General features: G+C 37.6%; 1 protein-coding gene across 1 annotated transcript in view; it reads right to left on the bottom strand.

Moving 5' to 3' along the window:
- The window catches only part of STARD9 (StAR related lipid transfer domain containing 9), a 92,356-nt gene that overhangs the window by 49,492 nt on the left and 21,699 nt on the right, over positions 1–21,165 (bottom strand). Inside the window, exons 4-7 of the mRNA XM_058807665.1 lie at positions 7,656–7,772; positions 5,814–5,846; positions 5,665–5,726; positions 5,091–5,203 (exon numbers count right to left, since the gene is read on the bottom strand). Coding sequence (XP_058663648.1) covers positions 5,091–5,203; positions 5,665–5,726; positions 5,814–5,846; positions 7,656–7,772 — 325 coding nt within the window. The remainder of the gene's footprint in view (positions 1–5,090; positions 5,204–5,664; positions 5,727–5,813; positions 5,847–7,655; positions 7,773–21,165) is intronic.

The raw sequence follows: 21,165 nt of genomic DNA, 5'->3' as shown, positions 1-21,165 counted from the left end.
TTAAATACTTAGCTTTCTCAGAAAGTTTCATTCAGTTCATCCAACAATTTACCCAACATCAGGAGAACAAGAATGTTCTGCTGAGATGGCAGTCTGTTATACAAGTAGTCTCTGGACTAGAGTTAATTTTACAAAAAACCACAACTATTTAATTTTTTAAAAATTATGTAAAAAATTCTAGTTCATCTTTCTGATGCAGTGACATTAGTATAAAAAAAATGCCTCATACCTTCACAGATCAGAACTTTTCCATCTGCACAACAATGGTACTTAAGAAATAGTATAAATCCATAATAAATTTTCAGCTATGTCACTGCTTCTGTTTGGGTACAGATCCTGTAAAAAAGATTTTGGCCATTGCTCAGGATGATGGCTCTGCTCATGCAACTAACTGAACCAGGAACCAACCCCTGTGAATATTCATCACTTCAATAAATAGGCTTTAGCTTGCACTTGGGATCTTCATGCACTTTTCCCCTCAGAGGGCATTTTGAAGGATCTCCCTGAATAACGACATGAATCATCTGGCCTTTCCTTGTCTTCTCCTTTCTGTTTGTTTTCGGTTGGTTTTTACGTGTTTGTTTTTAACTCTGGTTCTATTTTTAAGCGGGGACACGGCGGTAAGGCCCCCTCACGGCGAGCCGGCGGCGCGGAGGGGCGGGCACGGCCCGAGGGGCCCGGCGGGGGGCGGAGCGCGGCTGGGCCGCGGCACGGCGCTCCCGGCAGAGCGGGAATTCCTGCGCACCCGCGGAACCATCCCCAGCGGGCTCGGATTCGCCACAAATACAGCTTAATATGCCTCCAATGTGTCTCCAAGGATTATTTGTCATTAGTACTGCAGTGACTCCTTAAAAAACACCTGAGCTGTGAAGCAAGTCTGTGTCATACCACCGCTAGAAAAGACATGCCTGTGCAGAATGTTTTATCTCACAGATGGAATCCAGGGCAACTCCCTCCCCCTCCACAGATTTAGATTTGTTTTACTACAGACCACAAAAGTGTGGGTGAAGGGAAAGTATTGCAGAAAATATTGATTTATTTGTCTACTGTTAAAATGTAAGTCAAGATTAATATGAAATTCAACCAGACTGAAATAGGTACTTTTGATATTGTTTGAGTCTATCCTTTCATGATAACAGCTTGCTTTATTCTAAATGAAAGTAAAACCTAAGACAAAGAAGAGATTTAACTTTAGTCCTTTAATAATTGATACATATAAAGGGAAAAAAAAAAGATTTTTGGATCACCCACACCTATAAAAAACCCATAACTGCAGTGTGCGTGCATGAACAATTGCATGCACAAACAGTATAGGATGATTTTCAAACAAAAGTATTTCTTCTGCTCTCTAGTGTCTCTTTACAACACATTAATTCCAGAAGTCATCATATTTTCCATTGGAGAAAAAGGCCCATTATTTTTCCAGCCTCACTGGGATCTTCAAAGCTCAGAATATGGAAACTATCATACATTGTTTTCCCAGACCCATTTTTAGAGTCTTATTTAACTGAATAAAAATACTGTTATAAAAAAGAGGCATGGAAGAAATTCTTACCTGTCTACATTTCCCTAAGCACTGTAATTGTGAATCTTGCTGAGAGTTTAAAACAATTAGTTTTTTAATAAGGTTAATGAAATATTTTAAATGCTGCTTGAAAAGAAATGATGAAGTGTTCTGTTGGCTGCCAGAAAGAGAAAGGTCATTTTCAAGCCCCATAGAAAGATCAAAACCACTTTCTTGTCTAGAAATCTGCCTTGGAGTAAGAAAGGATCTCCCCCAGAAATCTGTCTCAGAGTAATAAAATAGATTGCATCATTTCCTGATTTAAGAGGGGCTGATTCCTTAACAGTGCAACCATCTGTGAGGGAGAAGTTTGAAACGATTCCAATCCAAAGCACTGAAACACTTTCAGCATTTTAAAGGCTACAATCTCTCCGCCTTTACGTGAAAAAACAATGGGCTGGAAAGCATTTAAAATACTTAATGCTCAGAGCTGGGACTTTCTGACTGGACTTGAAAATGGAAAATGCATTGCCCAGGGCATCTAAGTGTCCTTAAAGGGAAAAAGTTTTCTGATTTTCCCCTCTCTCTGTACTCTTCATCCACAGCTAACTGTACTCTGGATGCCATTGACAGCAAACACACAACTAAAACTAATGCACACTGAGGAGTTCCTCCTAAGAGTCGGCAAACCTTAAAATTGTTGATTGCTTGCAAGAAGTACAATGCAAATACAGATGCTAGTCCTTAACTTGTTGGTGTATGGAAAACAATGGGAAATTTCTGAGCTTTGTTGATGCTCACCAATTTAATTTCTTCCATACAGTAAATCGCCTGGAAGTGAAGCACAAATCAAGCTCTCCTAGTAAATTTGCTGATAATTTTCATCTTAGCTGTTGGAAATATTATTCTTGCACTCTGATCCTGGACAGAGAGACTACATATAAAATCATCAAAGTCTGCTTCAGCACATAGAAAACCCTCCTTGCAAAGCTCACCAATTTTTGATTGCAGCAATACATTAGGGCACTTGAGAAGGGAATTTTGTACCAGTGTTGTGAACCTCTTCACAAGAGGCTTTCTTGAATTCAATCTTATTGAAATCAAGCTACCTATACTTCAAACTTGCATTTAAGTTACTGCAGCTTATTTTTGATATGAGCTAATGAATGTAGTTCCACTACATTTTATTAGTCCCTCTCCTCAACAGACACTAGGGCGGTCTCAAGTAAAGCAAACTGTCACAGTTCTCAACTGCATAAACTGCATAGGCAAATTTATTAATATATATTGTATACACATATCTAAAATAAAAGAACTCTGTTGCCACTGACTCATCAGGCTGAAATTACTTCAGGTCACATGGCCTCAAAACAGCATCCAATTGCACCCCATGCTGTCTTCAGCAGAGAAATTATTTCACTTTTCATGCATGTGATCAGTTTTTTTAAAAAACATTAATCACAATTACGATTGAAAATATTTTTTTTTCTTACAGGCATTAATACAATTATTTTTTGAGGCTGTCGTAATATACAGAGAGAGTGAATAATCTAAAATAAATTTACAACTGTAGTCAAAAGCGGCAAATATAATTTAGACTAATATTTTGCCATCATCTCTTCTCTTAGTTTACAAAATCTAATCAACTGTGAAATTTATTGGCATATTTCAGAACTCTAGCATAAATTTTTTCCAGTCAAAAAAATTTGGAATACAAGAATAAAATCCTTATTCAAAATAGGTAAACAAAAAAGCACAATAGAAACATACAACCAACCCCCCAAATGAACCCCACAACAACAACAAAAGCCACAATAGAATTTAAAAAGAAGTGACAGAATTGGCCTGAAAGATTCCAGATGAAGACAAAACAGTGACCAAAGTCAAGCCAGCCCATTGGCAGAAGTTATAACTTTGTTTTCTTTTAAAACAGGGAAACTCCATTATATGCAGCCAAGGAGTCACTGGAGATATAAGGCCTGAGAAAAGAGATGGAAATTGCCAAGGAAGGAAGCAGTTTAAAGACCCTTTCTTGCGTGCTGAATGAGCAGCTGCTAAAAGAAAATACTTAGTCTTTGGACTCCATCAACAATGAAGTTCTTCAATTACAAGCAGGTAGAAAGAGAATCTTGGAAAGCCCTAAATAAAAGCCAAATGTCTATGAATTTACTTTTCAAAGAATTATGCTTGCCATACTAATGAGACCATCAATTAATCTATTAATTTCCAAGTCTCATTAAAACAGGAGGCTGATGTGCTGGGAAAGCACAGCTGAAACAACCAGAATGTCTGATAGACCCTTGTGTACAGGACCAGGTGAGTTCAACACTTTGCGAGTGCTGATTTCAAATTTTGAGAGCAGGAATTGGTAATAACCATGGCCTGTTAGATGCACTATGACCAATAGAGCAGGTGTGCAAGGAATCAGAGCTGGGCTCCATTCAATCAGGCTCCATCCAATCACACAGTCAGGTCGCTCTATCTATTGTCACATCTTCCCTAAATCTCTGAAGGAAGGATAACCATATGATGAGTAATGGCCATAATAAAGAAAAACAGGGAGAAAAATCAGTCAGGGAGAGCAAGAGAAATCCACTAAACAGAGACAAGGACTCTATTTAGAAGCCAGGACCAATCAGTATTTGCTCTGATGTGACAGGATCCGTAACATCCTATGTGATATGCATTTTGTGTACTACACTAGGTATTACTGCTCACCTGATGGCAAGCCAAGCAGTTGCAGAGGCAGTGATACCAGAGGCTACTCTGGAATTCCACCCACTGGATATAAGGCATGAAGAAAAGGAAATGTATGCATTTACTTTCTAAACAAACCCCCAGCTTGGAAAACACTCTTCCTTCTGATGTCCACTGTAAATCTTTGTATGATTTTGCACTGGTTTTGAGATGTGATTTTTGTCAGCTGTTGGTCAGATACACGGAAATGTAGCTGGCAAACTTTATACCAGGATCAAATCAATTCATGAAATACCAAAGGCCAAACTGCAATTTAAAGCTGTATGAGACCTTGAGGTAAAAGCATCAATCAAAACTGAAAATAAAATGGAAGTAGAAAAAAAAAATAGAGAGAAGGCAAGAACTAAAGTCAGACAACTGAAAAAGCTGACAATTGAAAATCAAGCTTATTAGGTTTTCACTTGGGTGAGATTTTCATGGCTTCTCACGGCCTGCCCTGCAACATCAAACAGTTAAATTTATCTACTTTTTTTTTTTTCAATGTATATTCTGCTGCCAAGGTATGAAACAGGTCTGAAGGGACCTTAGGCTGGCCTGGAGAACACATTTAGAGCTAATGTTGGTGGACTTCTTGATTAAGTTAATATTTCTTTAAAATAAAAGGAAGAAAAATAATACGACTGGAAAGGCAGACAGTGCAGGGTATCCAACCAGTAGGATAACAGAGGCAAAGCTTTCAGTGATCATACAACAAGAAAAACATTTGAGAAAAGTAACCCTTGAAGGGCAGAGGCAATTATGACCACTGTAGGAATACATGCAAAGACACAAACACGCCTAGGACACGTCCACCTGCAGTTGTGCTGCTGACTGAGAAGGCCACTCTCACCTTGGACATATGGTCCTGTTTCAGGGTGCTCTCGAACTCGAAGGGTGTAAGGCTTCTTTTGGTCTGACTGCTTTAACAAGTCTCGGACACGCTCATTATAGATTTCAAGAAAACTGAAAAGAAAAAGGAAAGCTAAATTCACTCAGCTCAAAACAAAACAAAAGGAGCAACTGTATATTTAGACCATGTAACTGACTCTTACATAGATTTTTTGCACTGGTGGGCTCAAATCCCCAGATTTCCAAATACAATGCTTTATAAGGTCCAAGGGAATGATGAATAAGACCAGAATGTAGGATTATGGCTCAATTTAGGAGTTAAACAGAGCAAGTAAATTTTCACTGCATTCCTATTTCAGCTGTTTATACAAAAGTGAACAGACAACATCCAAAGAACAATACTTAGATGGAAAACTAAACCAAATACTTCCTCGTCATTCCTCTGTGTTTTCCCCCTCATTCCAAAACTAATATAATCTAAGAAAACAGAAACAAAATAGTCTTTACTTTGTTCAGTCACAAGAGTATGCTGTTAAAAGCCTTCATATTGTTGTCCAAAACAGTAACACACTTACCTGACCTTTACCCTGCATGATGCCATTTGGTCTGAGTAATCATCCTTCCTAGAAAAGAGGCCCTTCACAAATGAGAAGTTTATGTCAATTTAAAATACATTAAGAAAATCTTACTGCTTAAACAAATTCAAATGAAGAAAAAAAAATACCTCACATATACGAGGTGTCAGCCCAATGGATGCCTTCAAATAATAAACAGAAAAAAATTTAAATAATATATTTCCTAACACTCATGCAAAATCTATTTTTTAACAAAAGCCAAGTTTTAAGAAAAGGACAGAATCATAGTGCAGTAATGACTATGGTGGATTACAACACAAACAGCCATGCAACGTAGTTCAGAACAGCATCACTAATTATACCAAAAGTAATTTTAGAGCAATGTACACAGCATTGATGAGAAGTTTAGGGGCTTGGGTTAAATCCAAAAGCTGTTTGATGTAATGATATTGGACATGTCTATGTCAGAGGTGTTGCAGACGAGATGAAGCCAGGCAGGCCAACACTGAAGCTAGCTAGATTGCTCATTAATATTTTTGGGTTTTCCTTATCCTGGTTTTATTTCTTCATGCCATGGCATCACTGAGGAGCCTTAGAACATCTTTATATTCTAGATTTATAAATTTTGTGTCTCAGAGAGAACAGGATATGGAGCTGCTAACAACACCCAGACTAGGTGATGTAAATTTTGCCCAGTCTACACAGCACTGAGGTAACAGTGTGGTTTTGTGTGATGAACTCTCCTTATGATATGATTGCTCACACTTTAGCAGTGCCTACACACCCTGGGAAAGACACCAGGGCTTAGGTGGATTCTGCTTGCTGAATGGCATGAAAGGTTTTTTTGAAAGCCTTGAAAGAAGGCACACTTGAAACTGTGTTCTTTGAAAGAAGAAAGTCCAGGTTCACCAAGCGGACCACTATGGACAAAGTTCTGTTTACACCAAACACTGGAACATTGTTTCACAGTGAATACTTGTCATTAGAGAACAGCCCAAAGCAGTATTGCATTGGAGAAAGAAATTAGTTTTAAAGCAAGAAATCTCTTAGAAACACAAGATCCAGAAATTTCCTTGAAAAAATCTGGTAGTAATGTAACTAAATCCTATTGCTGATGTCTATTGAGAAAATTAAATTTTAAAAATCCAAACTCTCATCAAAAGAACAAACTATGTTAGAACAGGCCTCCTATCTTTAAAATTTAAACACATTTTGCCCTTACTTCACCTTAAAATTTGATTCCCATGGATGTAGAAAATACTGGTCCACTTATGCAAACTATTATTTTTTTTTTCTTTTTAGCAGTATGTTTGACCAACAGCTAAGAATATTCATGAATAAAAATCAAACTGCCTTCTGTTGTGACAAAACACAGGAAATCATCAACTGGCTCCATCAATCTGAGTAGCAAGATTAAAACGCACTTTAGGTGGTGCCTGGTAGACAAACTCAGAATGTAACAGCTTCTGTAAATTCCATTCAAATGAGTGTCAAAACTGGAAGTGAAGTATTACTTTCCACAGGTCAATATTACAAGTAATAATCAAGCCTGTTACAAAACCATTACCGTGAATTGTATCTAATTTTATTTGTGAAAGCAATTTAATCTCAGTATAGGCCAGTTTGCCAAAATATCACATGGAAATGAATACTTTGTATTATCTCGGGTTACCGTTTCTAAAATCCAGAACTATTCCTAAGTATTGAGATGATTTTTTTTGTCATCTAACTCTGTGACAAGATTCATATGTAGTAAGAAGAAGATTATCAAGTAATAAAAATTTAAACTACACCACACTTTCTAATATTTTTACCTGATACTCTATTTTTTACCTAAATACAAAGGCTCATATTTCAAAAGTTTAAAACCGGATAAAACATGTGTAAGCATTCTGCTCATCAAGCGCCACAACCACTGTTTAAAATGAAGCAATGTTTCTGCTAGACATCCTGCCCTCAACCCCAAGTTTAAAATGAATGGTATAACTCACAGGTGTTCCCATCATTGTGTAAGTTTTTCCTGAACCTGTCTGTCCATATGCCAAGAGGCAGATGTTGTATCCTCTAAAAGCACCAGACAACACAGAAGTGCCAAGGTCCTGGAACACCTGAAAAGACCAAGAGAAATGAAACAGTGCATGAACAATTTGTCTCCCTGCAAACAGTCTTCATTAATTGCAGATCTTGCCCCTTTAATAACTCCATGGGAACAAGAATCTTCACACATTTGTCTTTCTATGTTATCAGACTCAATGTTGCATGTCCAGCATCCACTTGTTAGATCATCCTTAAGACACTGGTATGCCAAGCACACTGCTGACAAGGAGCAATAGTGTTTAAGTGCTTCCCTCTCTGCTATCTCTTATTTTATATTCAGACTATGTGAATTCTTGAGGATCTTTCCGACCCTGAGCATTTACAGTTGTCATCATAAATGTGACTGAAAGACATGATCAAGGTTCTTTTATGCAATTAGATAAACTCAGCATCAGAATTACAGAACAGAAGTAAAGCAAAGTCAAACCTGCATGCAGATTTCAGCCAAGAAATAATTCTACCTGGCCCATTTGGTCAGTAAGTGACACCACCAGAGGTCACACGCTTTTATCTTCTCTTCCCACCAAACACACAGTGATGTGTCTTTTTCTGCTCATTGTATTACAGAGTCAGGACCTGTTACCACCAAATCCTTGCCAGCCTCTCAGGACTTCCAAAGCTTGCACTGGTCCTGCTGTTGCTGCTGAAGTTGGGCCAACACTGCCAAACTCCCCATACAGGAAGTTCTGACCAGTTTGTCCTCCTACTTTCCCTGCTACTTTTTTTTTTTTCTTATTTTTGATCCTCAGGTGACTCACATTGTGATCACGTTCTCAGGACAGCAAAGCCTTGCCCTAGACCAGCTGATAGGACCTCTAGTAAGGTTTGCCAGGAAGTGCACTGTGGATCAAAAGGTTCCAGCAGGCAGGCTGCCAACCCCTCTGCACACTTTGGCCTTGAAAAAGAGATGTTACAAGCATTAATGGTTTTGCTGTTCACATAGAAAGGTGGTTAGTATCTATTGAGAGATATATAGGGTTTCAGTGTTTCATGCTGTGAAATCTCATCCACTGCCAAGTAATTTGCTTCTCCAATGGACAGATAAATGCACTAAAACCGATACAAAAATCAACAGAAAAAAATCATAGATATCACTACTTTACCTAAACTATCCAGAAAGCAGATTGAAAATCCTCTCCTGAGACTTCAGTTCTCAGACCATATTTAAACTCAAACTAGATCATATTTAAACTCAAACAAGATGCTAATTTCCAGCTGAAGAATCAATAACATTCTTATTTGGCAAAATTTGACTACCCCTGCTTGCATTTGTAAAGGTATGTGGCATGTCAGAGCATCTGCTTCACTAGGATTATCAGCTCCAGAAACTTTTCCATTCAAAGCATACAGAGAAAGCCATGAACAAAACACAGGGATACAAATGTTGTAGACAAAGGATTAAAACAATACAGAGACAAACTCTCCAGTTGCTACTGGAGGCCATTAAGAAAATTAAGCAGAGCTTTGGAGGGGGCCAACCTGGACTTCACAGCCAGCAATCTGGAGGGAAAAAAAATAAACAGGAGAATTTGGGATATTTGAGTGGCATCTACAGGGCTGTGTAAAACTCACCAAGGAATGTTTAAGGTGAGGAATATTAAGGTTAGGAATATTAATTAGCAGTAGATTCTAAGCTGATGGTCAAGGAATTCAGAGCAGGGATGCTTCTGAACACACACACATTTTCTTGTGGGCAGCAAATTGGGCTATCAGGCAAGTACGAGCCCTGCAGAGAGCCTAAAAGGGCTCAGGGTCCAGGGAAAGCTATTCTCATGTCAATTCTCCAGTGAACACTGAACTTTCCCTCGGTAGAAGCGCCACTAGGATCTCTTCTCTACCTGGTTAGCACATAAAACTTGCAGGACATCTCTAAGATAGGACACTCGAGTTCAAAGGACAAAGTCCCTCCTATGTGAGCACCTCAAAGAAATCAGTAGCTGGGAATGTGAATATAAGGGGCAGGAGGAAAGAATCTGATCTAAGCTGAAGATGGCAAGAGCTAGTTCTGAAGATTGACAGAGGATTGACGTCAAGCAGCATAAAGGACTAAGAAATTACAGGATGAATTACCTTGAGGTAAGGGGAGCAAGGCAATACTGTGCGCATTTCAGAGTATCAACATTGAATAAATTCAGGAATTTTGCATGGCTCTTTGTACTAAAAGCAGCTGGACTCCATATCAATTCAGAAACCACACTTCACATGGTAGAACCTCTTACAACAGGGATAAATGCAGCCTAGAGAAGTATCTTGATTCTGTGATAGTCTCCTCATTAAGTGCTGTCCTACTTTCTGAAGGTTCACAATGGATCTTTGAGGGTTAGTAACTGATCTAAGTATAATAAAATGAAATCTTCTCAGGTGGCTATCTTTCAGGATAGCAACACTAATCAATGCCATCTGGACAATGAAGCTAGTGTTTTAGAACAACAGCATTTTATTTCTTACTCTGTTTTGTATGATGTTGTGCAACTCATTCAACATTTTCATGGTTCAGTTTTCCTATAGATAAAGTAGGAATAATGCTGTCCATTAGTAGAAAATTGTGGAATGTTCTCACTAGTGTTCATAACACTCCTTGAGATTCTAGAACATCCATGGCAACTGTGCAAACTATTGGGCATGCCCGCTCTGCAGGAGTACCTTGGATACTCTGAAAGAAGAGCCTCTAACTCCACAGCCTCAGATCAAGCTGTTACATTTACTCTGTATTAAACGCAAATGGTTACTCAGATGCTTTAATTCAAATGTGTTTCAAATCAGACCTTTCTTAATTAGGCCTTGAGAGAAGACATCTAGTACAAGCAAAACTGGATATTCTAAAAACAGTGACATAACCCTAGGATGGTGACGCATCATAATTTCAAAAAAATTATTTGCTGAACTTCTAGTAAAAGCTGATTTGTACTGTTTTTGTTTTTTTCTAGTAAATTACTCTCTCTCCTTCTGTGAGGATAAATTACAACTAATTTAATTGAATAAAGCCTCAATTTATTTAGAAAACCTCTTTGTTTTGGTGTACTGCAGAAAAAATGGAGAAGTGAAGCACAGCAATGAATTTATTACTTCATTACATATAAAAAGGGAGGAGAGTAATTGAAATCAAAGCTTTTTCTAATATCAGAGGCATTAGTCCAAATACCCATCAGCAATAACAGCTGCAGTTTATACAAAAAAATCCTCTAATTAATTTCTGGGCATATATACTAACATATTTCATGATACAATAGATTGAATCACAGATTTTGCTGATCATGAGGTAGGGATGGCAGGGAAAAGAAGAATTTTCTGGGAGCCTTCCAAGTCTGACATTTGAAATGAAACTGCAGGAAGATGAGGCTTTTCAAGGAACATGAGTTGGATATGGTTTCCTGCAGAGAGTACACTCAGCTGGCTGAGACAGCTCTGTCTTCCCTGCATGGCTGCTCTGCGTGACTGGCACTGCTCACTTTGTTCCAGGCAAGAACGAGCCCTTCAACAAAGCCCCGACTGCCCTTGCATGTCTGCTCCCTGCACTTGCCCAGCTGTATGTGGTCCATATCCCGTGGTGATCCGTGAAGTATTCTACAGTTTATCACTTGTCAACAGTCCTAACAGTGGAAAAAACCCCTGTCTTTCTGAAAAAGTTAAGAGAAGGTATTAAGAAAAGTCTTGAATTTTCACCGTTGAGTTAATCCTATTTAAAACTGAAGACTAAAAAGACTGACTATTTATTTCTTTTGAAATAGAAATGTATTAGAGGTTAAATGAATGTGCCACTCTGCAAAAAATCTCTGAAATTGTTTTGGAAAACAAAAGTTATGAAGTATAAACTGAATTCAGCATGGACAACAAAGTAAATCCACTCCAAAAACCTGCAGTTTATATCAGGTCACTCCTGATAAGAACATCGACTCAATTAAAACAAAGTAAAAATTGGTGGAACAAACTGCGATATGGTTTTGGGTTGCTTCTTCAAGAATGCCTCAGTATTTTAACATTTCCACAAAGTCCATTTTTAAAATTATATATGAGGACTATAAATTGGAAATGCACCTTGTCTTACCAAAAGATTAGAAAATTGAAGGAGTCTGGGAGATTGAAAGAAGGATACCACCTGTCCTAAGAAACAGTGACGACCAAGTGACAAAAGACATTTCTTCTCCACTTTGCATGAACTTTTATAAAGTGAGTTTCATAATACTAAAGTAGTAAAACTCTTCCTTTTTAGAAATTGCAAACATGTTTTACAATTAGATTTGTGAGTAATAAGCATAACAATATTTTTCACTACCAGGAGATTTATAAGAGCAATAATCTGTTCTGATTCTTTCCCATTCGGACAGCAGAATCAGAAATCTTCTCTCAGCTCTCCTTTGCTTGCTTAAGTGCCAGAATTTATAATGGGTTTTTTGTGTCTTTCTTAAATAATGAATTTTCAAGACACTGAAAAATACCTTATTTATTAGCCTAAGATTGTATCACAATTTATCACACTAGACCTACATGTCTGTCTATAAGTTTGCATTAGCAGACAGATGACTATTTTTTTCTGAAACATATTTTTTTCTACTGCTAAGAAGTAAAATATGGCATGGAGTTACTCAACAAAAGTGAAAGAGTTTTCAGATTTCTTTTATTAACAGTAATGATTTGGGACTTTAGTTTACACTGAATTTTTTTCTCAGATATTAAAAGTGTAAAGCCTTTTGTTTTCAAATTCTTCTTTTTAAAAAGGCCTATTTATTTTTGAAAAAAAAGTTTAAGCATGTTCTATTTCTCCCAACTGCTTGTGTATATAATAAAGACTTTTCTTCTTTTATATTCTTTGACTCCTTAGTTATTATCAAACCAACGGCCTGTGGATAATCCCTTCAGTCTATAACCTCTCTGTGACACACACTAAGACAGCCACAAGTGTGTTGACTGTCAGTTTTTCTTTTGTTCTTCCAAAAGGTTGGAGACAAACTGTTCTCTAATGCATGAGGCTCAAACTAATGCTACTGACTTTGTAACACAAGGCTCAGTTAAAGTCAGTACCTTTGACTTTTCTTTGAATTAGAATGCATTGAATAGATACACACCTAGCACAGCTGATGACAACAAATAGATATTTTACATTGTAAGTGGAAGAGGCTCTCTATTATATGAGAGTATTCCTCTTAGACTAATAAATGCTTTAATTTTGAAGATAATGGGGTCATTCTATCAGAAATGGGGTCATTCTATCAGAAATTAAGGTTTGGCAATATAAATTTCCTGAGCATAAAGCTTTTCTTTCTCATTTCAACCAGAACCTGGATTGCAAGCAGAAAAAAAAAAAAAATTAAATCAATAGTTTTAAATGACAGTAAATTGACTGTTATGCTTTGGGGTTTAATAATTTGGGAAATTGAATTTTTTTCCAAATCACTCAAGCCAAGTCTCAGAGTCACATAAAAAAAAAAAAATCCAGTAAACTTTCAGGTACAGCATGTAATGCCAAGTTTGCAAATGTAAGGGATCAATATTGATAAATAAGCATTTTCTGGCACTCAGGGCTTTTTTCCCCTAAGTAACTTCTGGAAAATAAGACTTGCATTTTGCTTTGAGAACAATGAACAAACAAGGACCAACTTTGACTGAAGCAGAGGAAAGGGGAGGAGAAAGCAGAAGGAGGAAGCTACAACTTTTAGGAGCAACAAGTTAATAGAATAGTTTATTGAGTCTTATTTGGACAGCATGTATTTTCTTATTTGCCAGTGTCTGAAATGGTCAATGTGTGATAGTAACATTAGGACATGAAACCCAACTTGGAAATCTCAGAAATTTCAAGAGAGTTTATTTGATAAAGGCAAAAAAAGGAATATAAAAGGATTTCGGAATAAATAAAATTGCTACTTATTACTGGCATAGCCCACAAGTATCAACATTGACAACTCACCACAAGCAATCCAGTTTTACTGAAAAACATTAGGCTAAAGTTAGAATACTAAAATAAATTCCCACAGCTAATAACCAGGACCAATATAAAAAAAAATTATCTTCTTTCACAGCACAATTTTAAAATTTCCTTTAAAACACCCCAGTTTAATGAAAGTGGAAAAGACTCAACTGAAGCAAGACACACAGCCAAAAGCTACTTTTGGCCATAGAACCAACAAGTGATTTTACAAAGGTTGAAAAAACTCAACAGCCTGGTTTCCATTAAAGATTTGCCATGCAAGCAAGATAAGGGAAAACCTGGCATCAGTAGATAGAAAGCTTCAGAGTATCAATATAACTGCAGCAGACACAGCTACAAAGTGAATTAAGTATTAAAGAGGTGCTCTTATTTACTACACCCACAAAATCCCACTCAGCCAATAGGTCAGGGCAGTTTGAGTAACTGTATGAAGTCTGAGAGGCTCAGTCCTGCAGTATCTGTTTGCCACAGTCTCTAATATGAATTACAGACATGCTGTATCTCATATTTTGTGTGTTTTCCTTCCAGAGTCTTGCTCACCTCAAGCTGTTGCTGTTGGGGTTACAACTAAATCATGTTTAGTTAAATTGCTGCTACATCTCAAATGTAGCTGCCAAGACTCAGATTTAAGGTGAAAAAATATTTCATTAAATAGAATTATACAGGACTAAGCAATTCCCGCCAAAATAATGAAAGCCTTTGTCCCACAATCTTTACAAAATCCTCAAGATTAATTAAAATAAAAAGGCAGAAAGAGAACGCAAGGAAGGAATATGTAAAAACAAATCTAGGAGGTTGTTGCAATAATGCAAGGCTTTTTCTGCACGTGTTTTGTCTTAACAAATATTACACAAATGTCAGCCGAAGGGCTTTCTGTACACGGGCAGGGAAGGCACAAGCACAGGGAAGCACATTATGCTGATCAGTTGCACAGAACCCTCCACTGTGACATTTGGATTACTTCAGCAACATTACTCCTTGCTTTGAATGGGACAGAGCGGAAGGGGGGAAGGATCGCTCGGTTAGTTTGGGAACGCTTTTTCTCTCATAACAAGAGGCCAGAGCTTCACAACCAGGATTATTTCTTTTCCTTCTCTCTGCCCTGCCTTTTCAGTTCCTTTTTCCCAGTCCGACCGGAAGCAGGGCTGTGAAAGGGACGGCTTCTCTCCAGCTCAAGCAGCTTGGCCCCTGGCAGAGGCGTTCGCAGCAGAACCTAAGAGACAGTTCTGCTCTTGGCTCTGCCAACAGGCTTCCTGTGTGTCCCGAAATCCCTTTGTGCTTTAATTCTCCCTGTGAGACACAACAATGGTCTCTTTGTTCTTCTTATCAGGTGTAATTTTCTTTCCAGTGGAAAAACTGTCTGCTCTGTGTTGTCATGTACAGACACACACTAAATTTAACAGCATGAAAGTTCAAGCTTAAGGTATTTAGGGGAAGCCATAGAATAAAAACACTAGGGAAAGACACAGAGAACATTTGACAAATCTATTGTTTTTCTGGGGGGAGCAGGAGGGAGAATATTGGATTCTGATTAGGATGAGTGGTAGCTTTACATTCCTGCCATTTTATTGCTGAATAAAATAAAATTCAGCAATAAGCACCATGAATAGGGTGCATTCATGAAAACACATCTTATTCACTCATTAAAAAAAAAACCTCACCTTTTGAAAAAAGGAAAAAATCTCTGCTTACCACATCAGCCCAATTTATAAATTGTGTGTGTGTATTCTCATCTACCTGTACAAAAGGATATACCACTCATCTCTTTTCCTTTCCAACAGGGATTCTTATTGTGTTATCACTGATTTATAGAAGAGGAATTTTAATGTAATAGCCACATAATCCAAACTCTACAGCATTTGACACTGCATCAATATTGATTTAGCTTAGCACAGCTATATTTGTCATAATAAAGCTTTCTACACTGAAAAACACCAGACAATTTTTGGCTTTATTAATGAATACTTTAAGATTAACACATAGCATTTTGTGGTTTTGGGGTCTTTAAAATAGATTAAAACTTCCATAAACATCCTTAGGGAGAGGAAGAAGATTGGAAATAAATTTCTAGCTACGCACAACTTGCAACAGTTTCTACAAACCACTTAATGAGTAGATGAGAAATGAAGTGGGTTCATTTCTCTGTCCCAAGAACCTGAGACTACAGGTTTGAGTGCTGGGTTGGATATTAGAGGTAGAGATTTAATTTCTGTGCTGTGCATCTTCCACAGCAGAACAGTAACACTGGGACTCAGACCAGTGCCAGCAATACCCCAGGAAGAAAAATTTTTCCTGAGTGAGTTCTGGACCAGACCATTCAATAATGGAACCGCGAGGGAAGGTAAAATCTTCAGCTTTTCAAAAGGTCTAGCAAAGGTTAATGTCACAGCTGGGAGAAGCAACACAATATTATCTACAGTTACACCTGTTTTACTCCATGGCCAGATGTTTTAGACATCTCATTCCCCTGCCCCTGATATTACTTCATGCCAGAAAAATAATGTAAGCTGTCACTTTAAATGTTGTGATACCATTGTTATCTGTGCCTGAATGACCACTGAAAAGAAATAAGGATTAAAAAAAATTGAGCAGTTAATTTTATTGATACTCTTAAAATAAGCAAAATAAATACTGTGAGAGTTAAGTGGTTTTTTTATACTGAATGATACCCCTCTTACAATGAAGACAGCAAGGAATAAATGATGGATTATAATGAAGTTATAAATATCCTGCATTTTCTCCCACTGCCTCTAGCTCTTGGCTAAGATCCCAGGTCATTAGTGGATGTCTGTGATTCCATGTGAAAGGAAAGTAAAGAAAAACAACATGAAATTACCAATTTTTTTTGTACAAGACAGCAGAGATAAATACCCATCTGTGTCTCTAAAAATAACTGCCCCTTAATTTTGTGAGAAGACTGAGGATGCAGATGGAAAAAATATTGTTCCTTGACTTTATTACCAGGAGGTAGAAGGAAAAGGTAGTGATTTAATTTTTTCAGTAATTCAGTAAGGGCTAACAACTGTTTGAAATACTTAGACAACAGCACAATGACACTATCAAGACAGATTTCTGCTTTTTTTTCCCTTCAGCTGGGAATGGGTACTCTCTTTTCATATGTCATCTAACTCAATTTGATATTTTTGCTATTAGATCACTAACTCTTAAAATTACAGTACTGGAAAACAATTCTTAAGCCTATAAAATGCACTTTCCAAGCCTATAAAATGTACTTTCCTAGTCATCATCTCTATTTTTAACTTTCATGCAAGAGACCAAAAGAAAGTAAAAATTATACAAAAGAGATGACAAGACATTGGAAATAGTTATTTTTACCAATAATTCTTTTAAAATGCCAGCAGAAATTCTACAAGGCATATTCTGTTTATAAAACTATCAGCAATGGATGCATTTCAACGGTACTCAAACCCAATATGCTTCACATCATGCTTCTAGAACTAAATTTTCTGCATTTGGCATTATTTAATCTGGGGTAACCTTGCAAGTGCTCATGGAACTCACTGGTGCTTGTTCTTAACTTCACCTCAGGTTTCAGTTTTTCACAATTGCAATGATGAGACTGTTGGAACAAACCTATAAGCTGAATCTACACTACAACATAGACATTTGTAAATTGTGTTGTTAAACAAGATGTAGCAGTATATTTTGTTAATAAAGCAATGCTCATTATCTATTAAAAAAATTATGCTGTTACTGCACAAACTAGAAGCATTGGCACTTTACTGCAACAGTTTCTTGTTTAAAAGAAATCATGCCTCCATAACTAGGGAGATGAGAAGGATGCTTGTTACAAAACACAGCAGTTGTCTCTACTTCTATTTCACAGGAAGAAAAAAAACCCTCCTAGTTTCAGGCAACAGACTTAGGACTACATCTGTTTTAATCACTAGAGACATTTTTATTTCTGTTGCTTGCTTACTTAAAATAAAGACATAAAATGGACAGTTCTTAGAATATTTGCCAGGCTTACAGGTGTGTAGGGGGATAGAATATAAGTAAATAAAGATAGTATAGACAGTAATCTTACCTGCTAAGGAGTTGCAGCTGGGGTAATTATTAAAGATTGGGAGCAGGCCACAGCTGTAGCCAATAAGAAGAAGAGTGTTATAAAAGAGTGGATTTGTTGGTTGGGGGGAACTGGAGTCAGCTGGCTGTTGTGAGAAGAAGGAAGAGTCAGTGCTTAGAGGAGCTGCCTATGAGAAACATCAGGGAGGCATGAAACTCTTGCACTAAGGAGACAACAGTGAAACCTTTGCAATGTAATGACAACACAGGTGCACTATAAATTGGGTAGAAAACTGGCAGGATGGCTAGCCCAAGAGAGTGGTGGTCAATGGAGTTACATCCAGCAGGGTTTTCCAGGGCTCAGTACTGGGGCCAGTCCTCTTTAATATCTTCAATGACCTGGATGAGGGGACTGAGTGCACACTCAGCCAGTTCACAGATGATGCTGATTTGGGTGGGAGTGTTGGTCTGCTGGAGGGCAGGAAGGCTCTGCACAGGGATCTGGACACGCTGGATCAATAGACCGGGCCAATCATACGAGGTTCAACAGAGTGAATTTCCAGATCCTGTACAACCAACCCAGCCAGCACTGCAGGCTTGGGAAGAGTGGCTGGAAAGCTGCTCATCAGGAAAGGACCTGGGGGTGCTGAATGGCGCTGGCTGAACATGAGCCAGTGTGTGTGCCCAGGTGGCCAAAAAGACCAAAGGCATCCTGGCCTGTGTCAGCAATAGCATGGCCAGCAGGAGCAGGGCAGATTGTTCCCCTGCACTCGGCCCTGGTGAGGCCACACCTCAAACCCTGTGCCTGGTTTTGGGCACCTCACTACAATACGGATATTGAGGTGCTGGAGTGGGTCCAGAGAAGGGCAAAGGAGCTGGAGAAGGGTCTGGAGTTTGTGCCTTGTTATCAGTGGCTGGGGAAGCTGAAGTTGTTTAGCCTGGAGAAAAGGAAGCTCACGGGAAATCGACTAATTTTATGCTTGTCTCTTGAAACACCTGCCTGACAGGTCTGAACTAAAAGTGCAGCTGGTGTCCACAAAAAGGGTGGGAAGGAAAAATCTACACATTTTATGAATTCAGATATGACTTCAATGTATATTGAGAAGATCAAGAATCACCAGTAAAATCCCCAAAAACAAATTTCTTGACTGTGATTCAGCTCTTCAAATATTCTTACAATATTAAAGACTTATGTTTGGTTTCTTCTAGTGCAAAAAAAAAAACAAAAAAAAGAGAATATTTTCCATAGTATGTTCCACAACTTGAAAAAGAAATAAAATAAAAAATGGTTTGGAGCTGTACAAAATCCTATGGAAAAAAAGTCCTTTCTAAATTTGTATGGTTTTTAGCAGTTTCCAGGAGAATCCAAATAATGGAGGTAATTTAAGGTGATTCATGAATTCACAGAGAGGTTTTGGCATCCTATTCTCAACAACATCTTAAGAATGAAGTTTGACAGGGCTAGTGGTTCAGTAAATGGTTATTTCTGCTCTTTTTCAAGGTCATTGGAGCTCCGTTCACTTCCAATTTACAAGGACTGCATATTAACTGCCAAAGCTGCCATGAGCAGCCACAGCTCACCTAACTAGAAATGTTACACTAAAAAAAAGGTGCAGAGTATCAGTTTCTTTTATTTCAGCTCTCCTAGGGGCGGAAATTACTCAGGTTGGACAGAGCTTCTGTTTCATACTGTCATTCTCTTCCCTGCTCACTTCATTCCACACCAGCCTCAAAACTGGGCAAGGCACACTATGAAGATGGTTCAGTAGTTCATACTATACTTTGTTTAGCTATCATAATGCAAAAAAGCAAGATGGTTCATATCATCTGTAAAACTTCTAAAAAGCGTTTGTAAAATTTAGAAGAACCCAACTATCCCAATACTCCCCCAGGGCAAAAGTTAACACTGTATATTTTCAAAAATTAAAAGATGCAGACCTTCTAAAAAAATCAGTAAAAACCCCAGGCATCAGAACCAGGGAATCTCCATGTCTCAATTAAGGTCACATATTTGTGTGTCATTACAAGCCTAGTAATAACCAAATCATTGGTATTACCAAGATAAACAAAGACCCTTTGGCAAGCTGTCAAAAAGAAAACAATTCATAGTATAACGGCAAGGCACTGCCTGTGAAGAAAATACTGGTTTTTCCCTCTCAGACATGACGTTTTCTGGGGTAAAAAAATACCCCAAACTTTTAAAATAGAGGAACATATCTGATTGTATAAGAAAACCAGAATTTTTTCTCCATAACTAATAAAATACATGAAAAGTTGTGATACAGAAAAATGACACAGAATGAAGAAATTCATCAGCATTGAAAGCTCTTGAAGATGCATTATTGTTCCTTTACAGATTAGGATTTTATGCTATGCAGCATACTTAAATGGGTAAGAAATGAACAAGCAATAAGCAGAGCCAGATGGATGTTCAGAAAACATATTTACAAAGGAATGAAATGTGGGAAATTAATGCATTTGCAGGATTTAGCTAGCTGAAGATTTCTTCTTCATATTCTTTTCAGCTTATTGATACAATATTCTGTAATGAGGTATAAATTTTGTCACTTTTGGTTGCAACTTGATTGTCAGTTCTACCCCAACATACAATTTATTGTATTGAGTATATGTTAAATCAATAAATTTTAATTACATGTCTCAACTCCTTTTTAATACAAGTGTCTTATTACAATAAACGATTCAGAAAAAGATTCACATAAAACCTCAGGATGGTCTCAAATATGCCAACCTATTAATCTATATTTCTACTTGCACTACTTTCTCTTTTAGGTAGAGAACAGTCACATCATTGATTCAGCTAGAGATTCAGATACTAGAGAATATTGTTACTGTTTCAAAAGACTATAGAATACAATGACTCTGTGTTGAAGTCAATAGGTGATTTCCAAACAGCTGTGCTGTTTAAGATGACCATGCATCTCCCTGGGAATTGGGTGCAGACTCTCTCTTTTCAGTGTAATGACTTCAGCAGAAGCATTGGGTATTTCTTACATTCAGGATCTGTATGCTCTGCTCTCACAGCAAAAGAAGGACACAGCATCTGCAAATTCTTTAAAAATGGCTGCCTGCTTTGATCAAAGCTGCCCAAACAGGTCAAAATAGCACACAGTACAGCAATTTAAAACATTTCACTTCTAACATTCCCTTTTTTATTAGTCCCTCAATCACTTTGAAAAAGTCAAACCCTGACTTGAAAAGCATACTTTTATAATATTATTCTATGTGTAAGATTGTTTCTTCTATTTCTGTTATCAAATAATTTCTCTCCCCAAGTCCTTTTTCTCATTTTTAGAAATTAATCTGTTAACCAGAGTCTGACTGCAAGAAAGGCAGGCTCTGAGATTCTTTCCCAACTGTATCAGCCCCAGAAAAACATTACAAAGTACATGCTGCTAGTTATCTTGTGGACCACATATTTAAAAAAGAAAATAAAA

The sequence above is a fragment of the Ammospiza caudacuta genome, chromosome 6 (genome assembly GCF_027887145.1).
Source record: "Ammospiza caudacuta isolate bAmmCau1 chromosome 6, bAmmCau1.pri, whole genome shotgun sequence".
In the NCBI taxonomy this organism is placed as follows: domain Eukaryota; kingdom Metazoa; phylum Chordata; class Aves; order Passeriformes; family Passerellidae; genus Ammospiza; species Ammospiza caudacuta.
The sequence above is the reverse complement of the archived record's forward strand: the minus strand, read 5'-3'. Positions and strand labels throughout refer to the sequence as shown.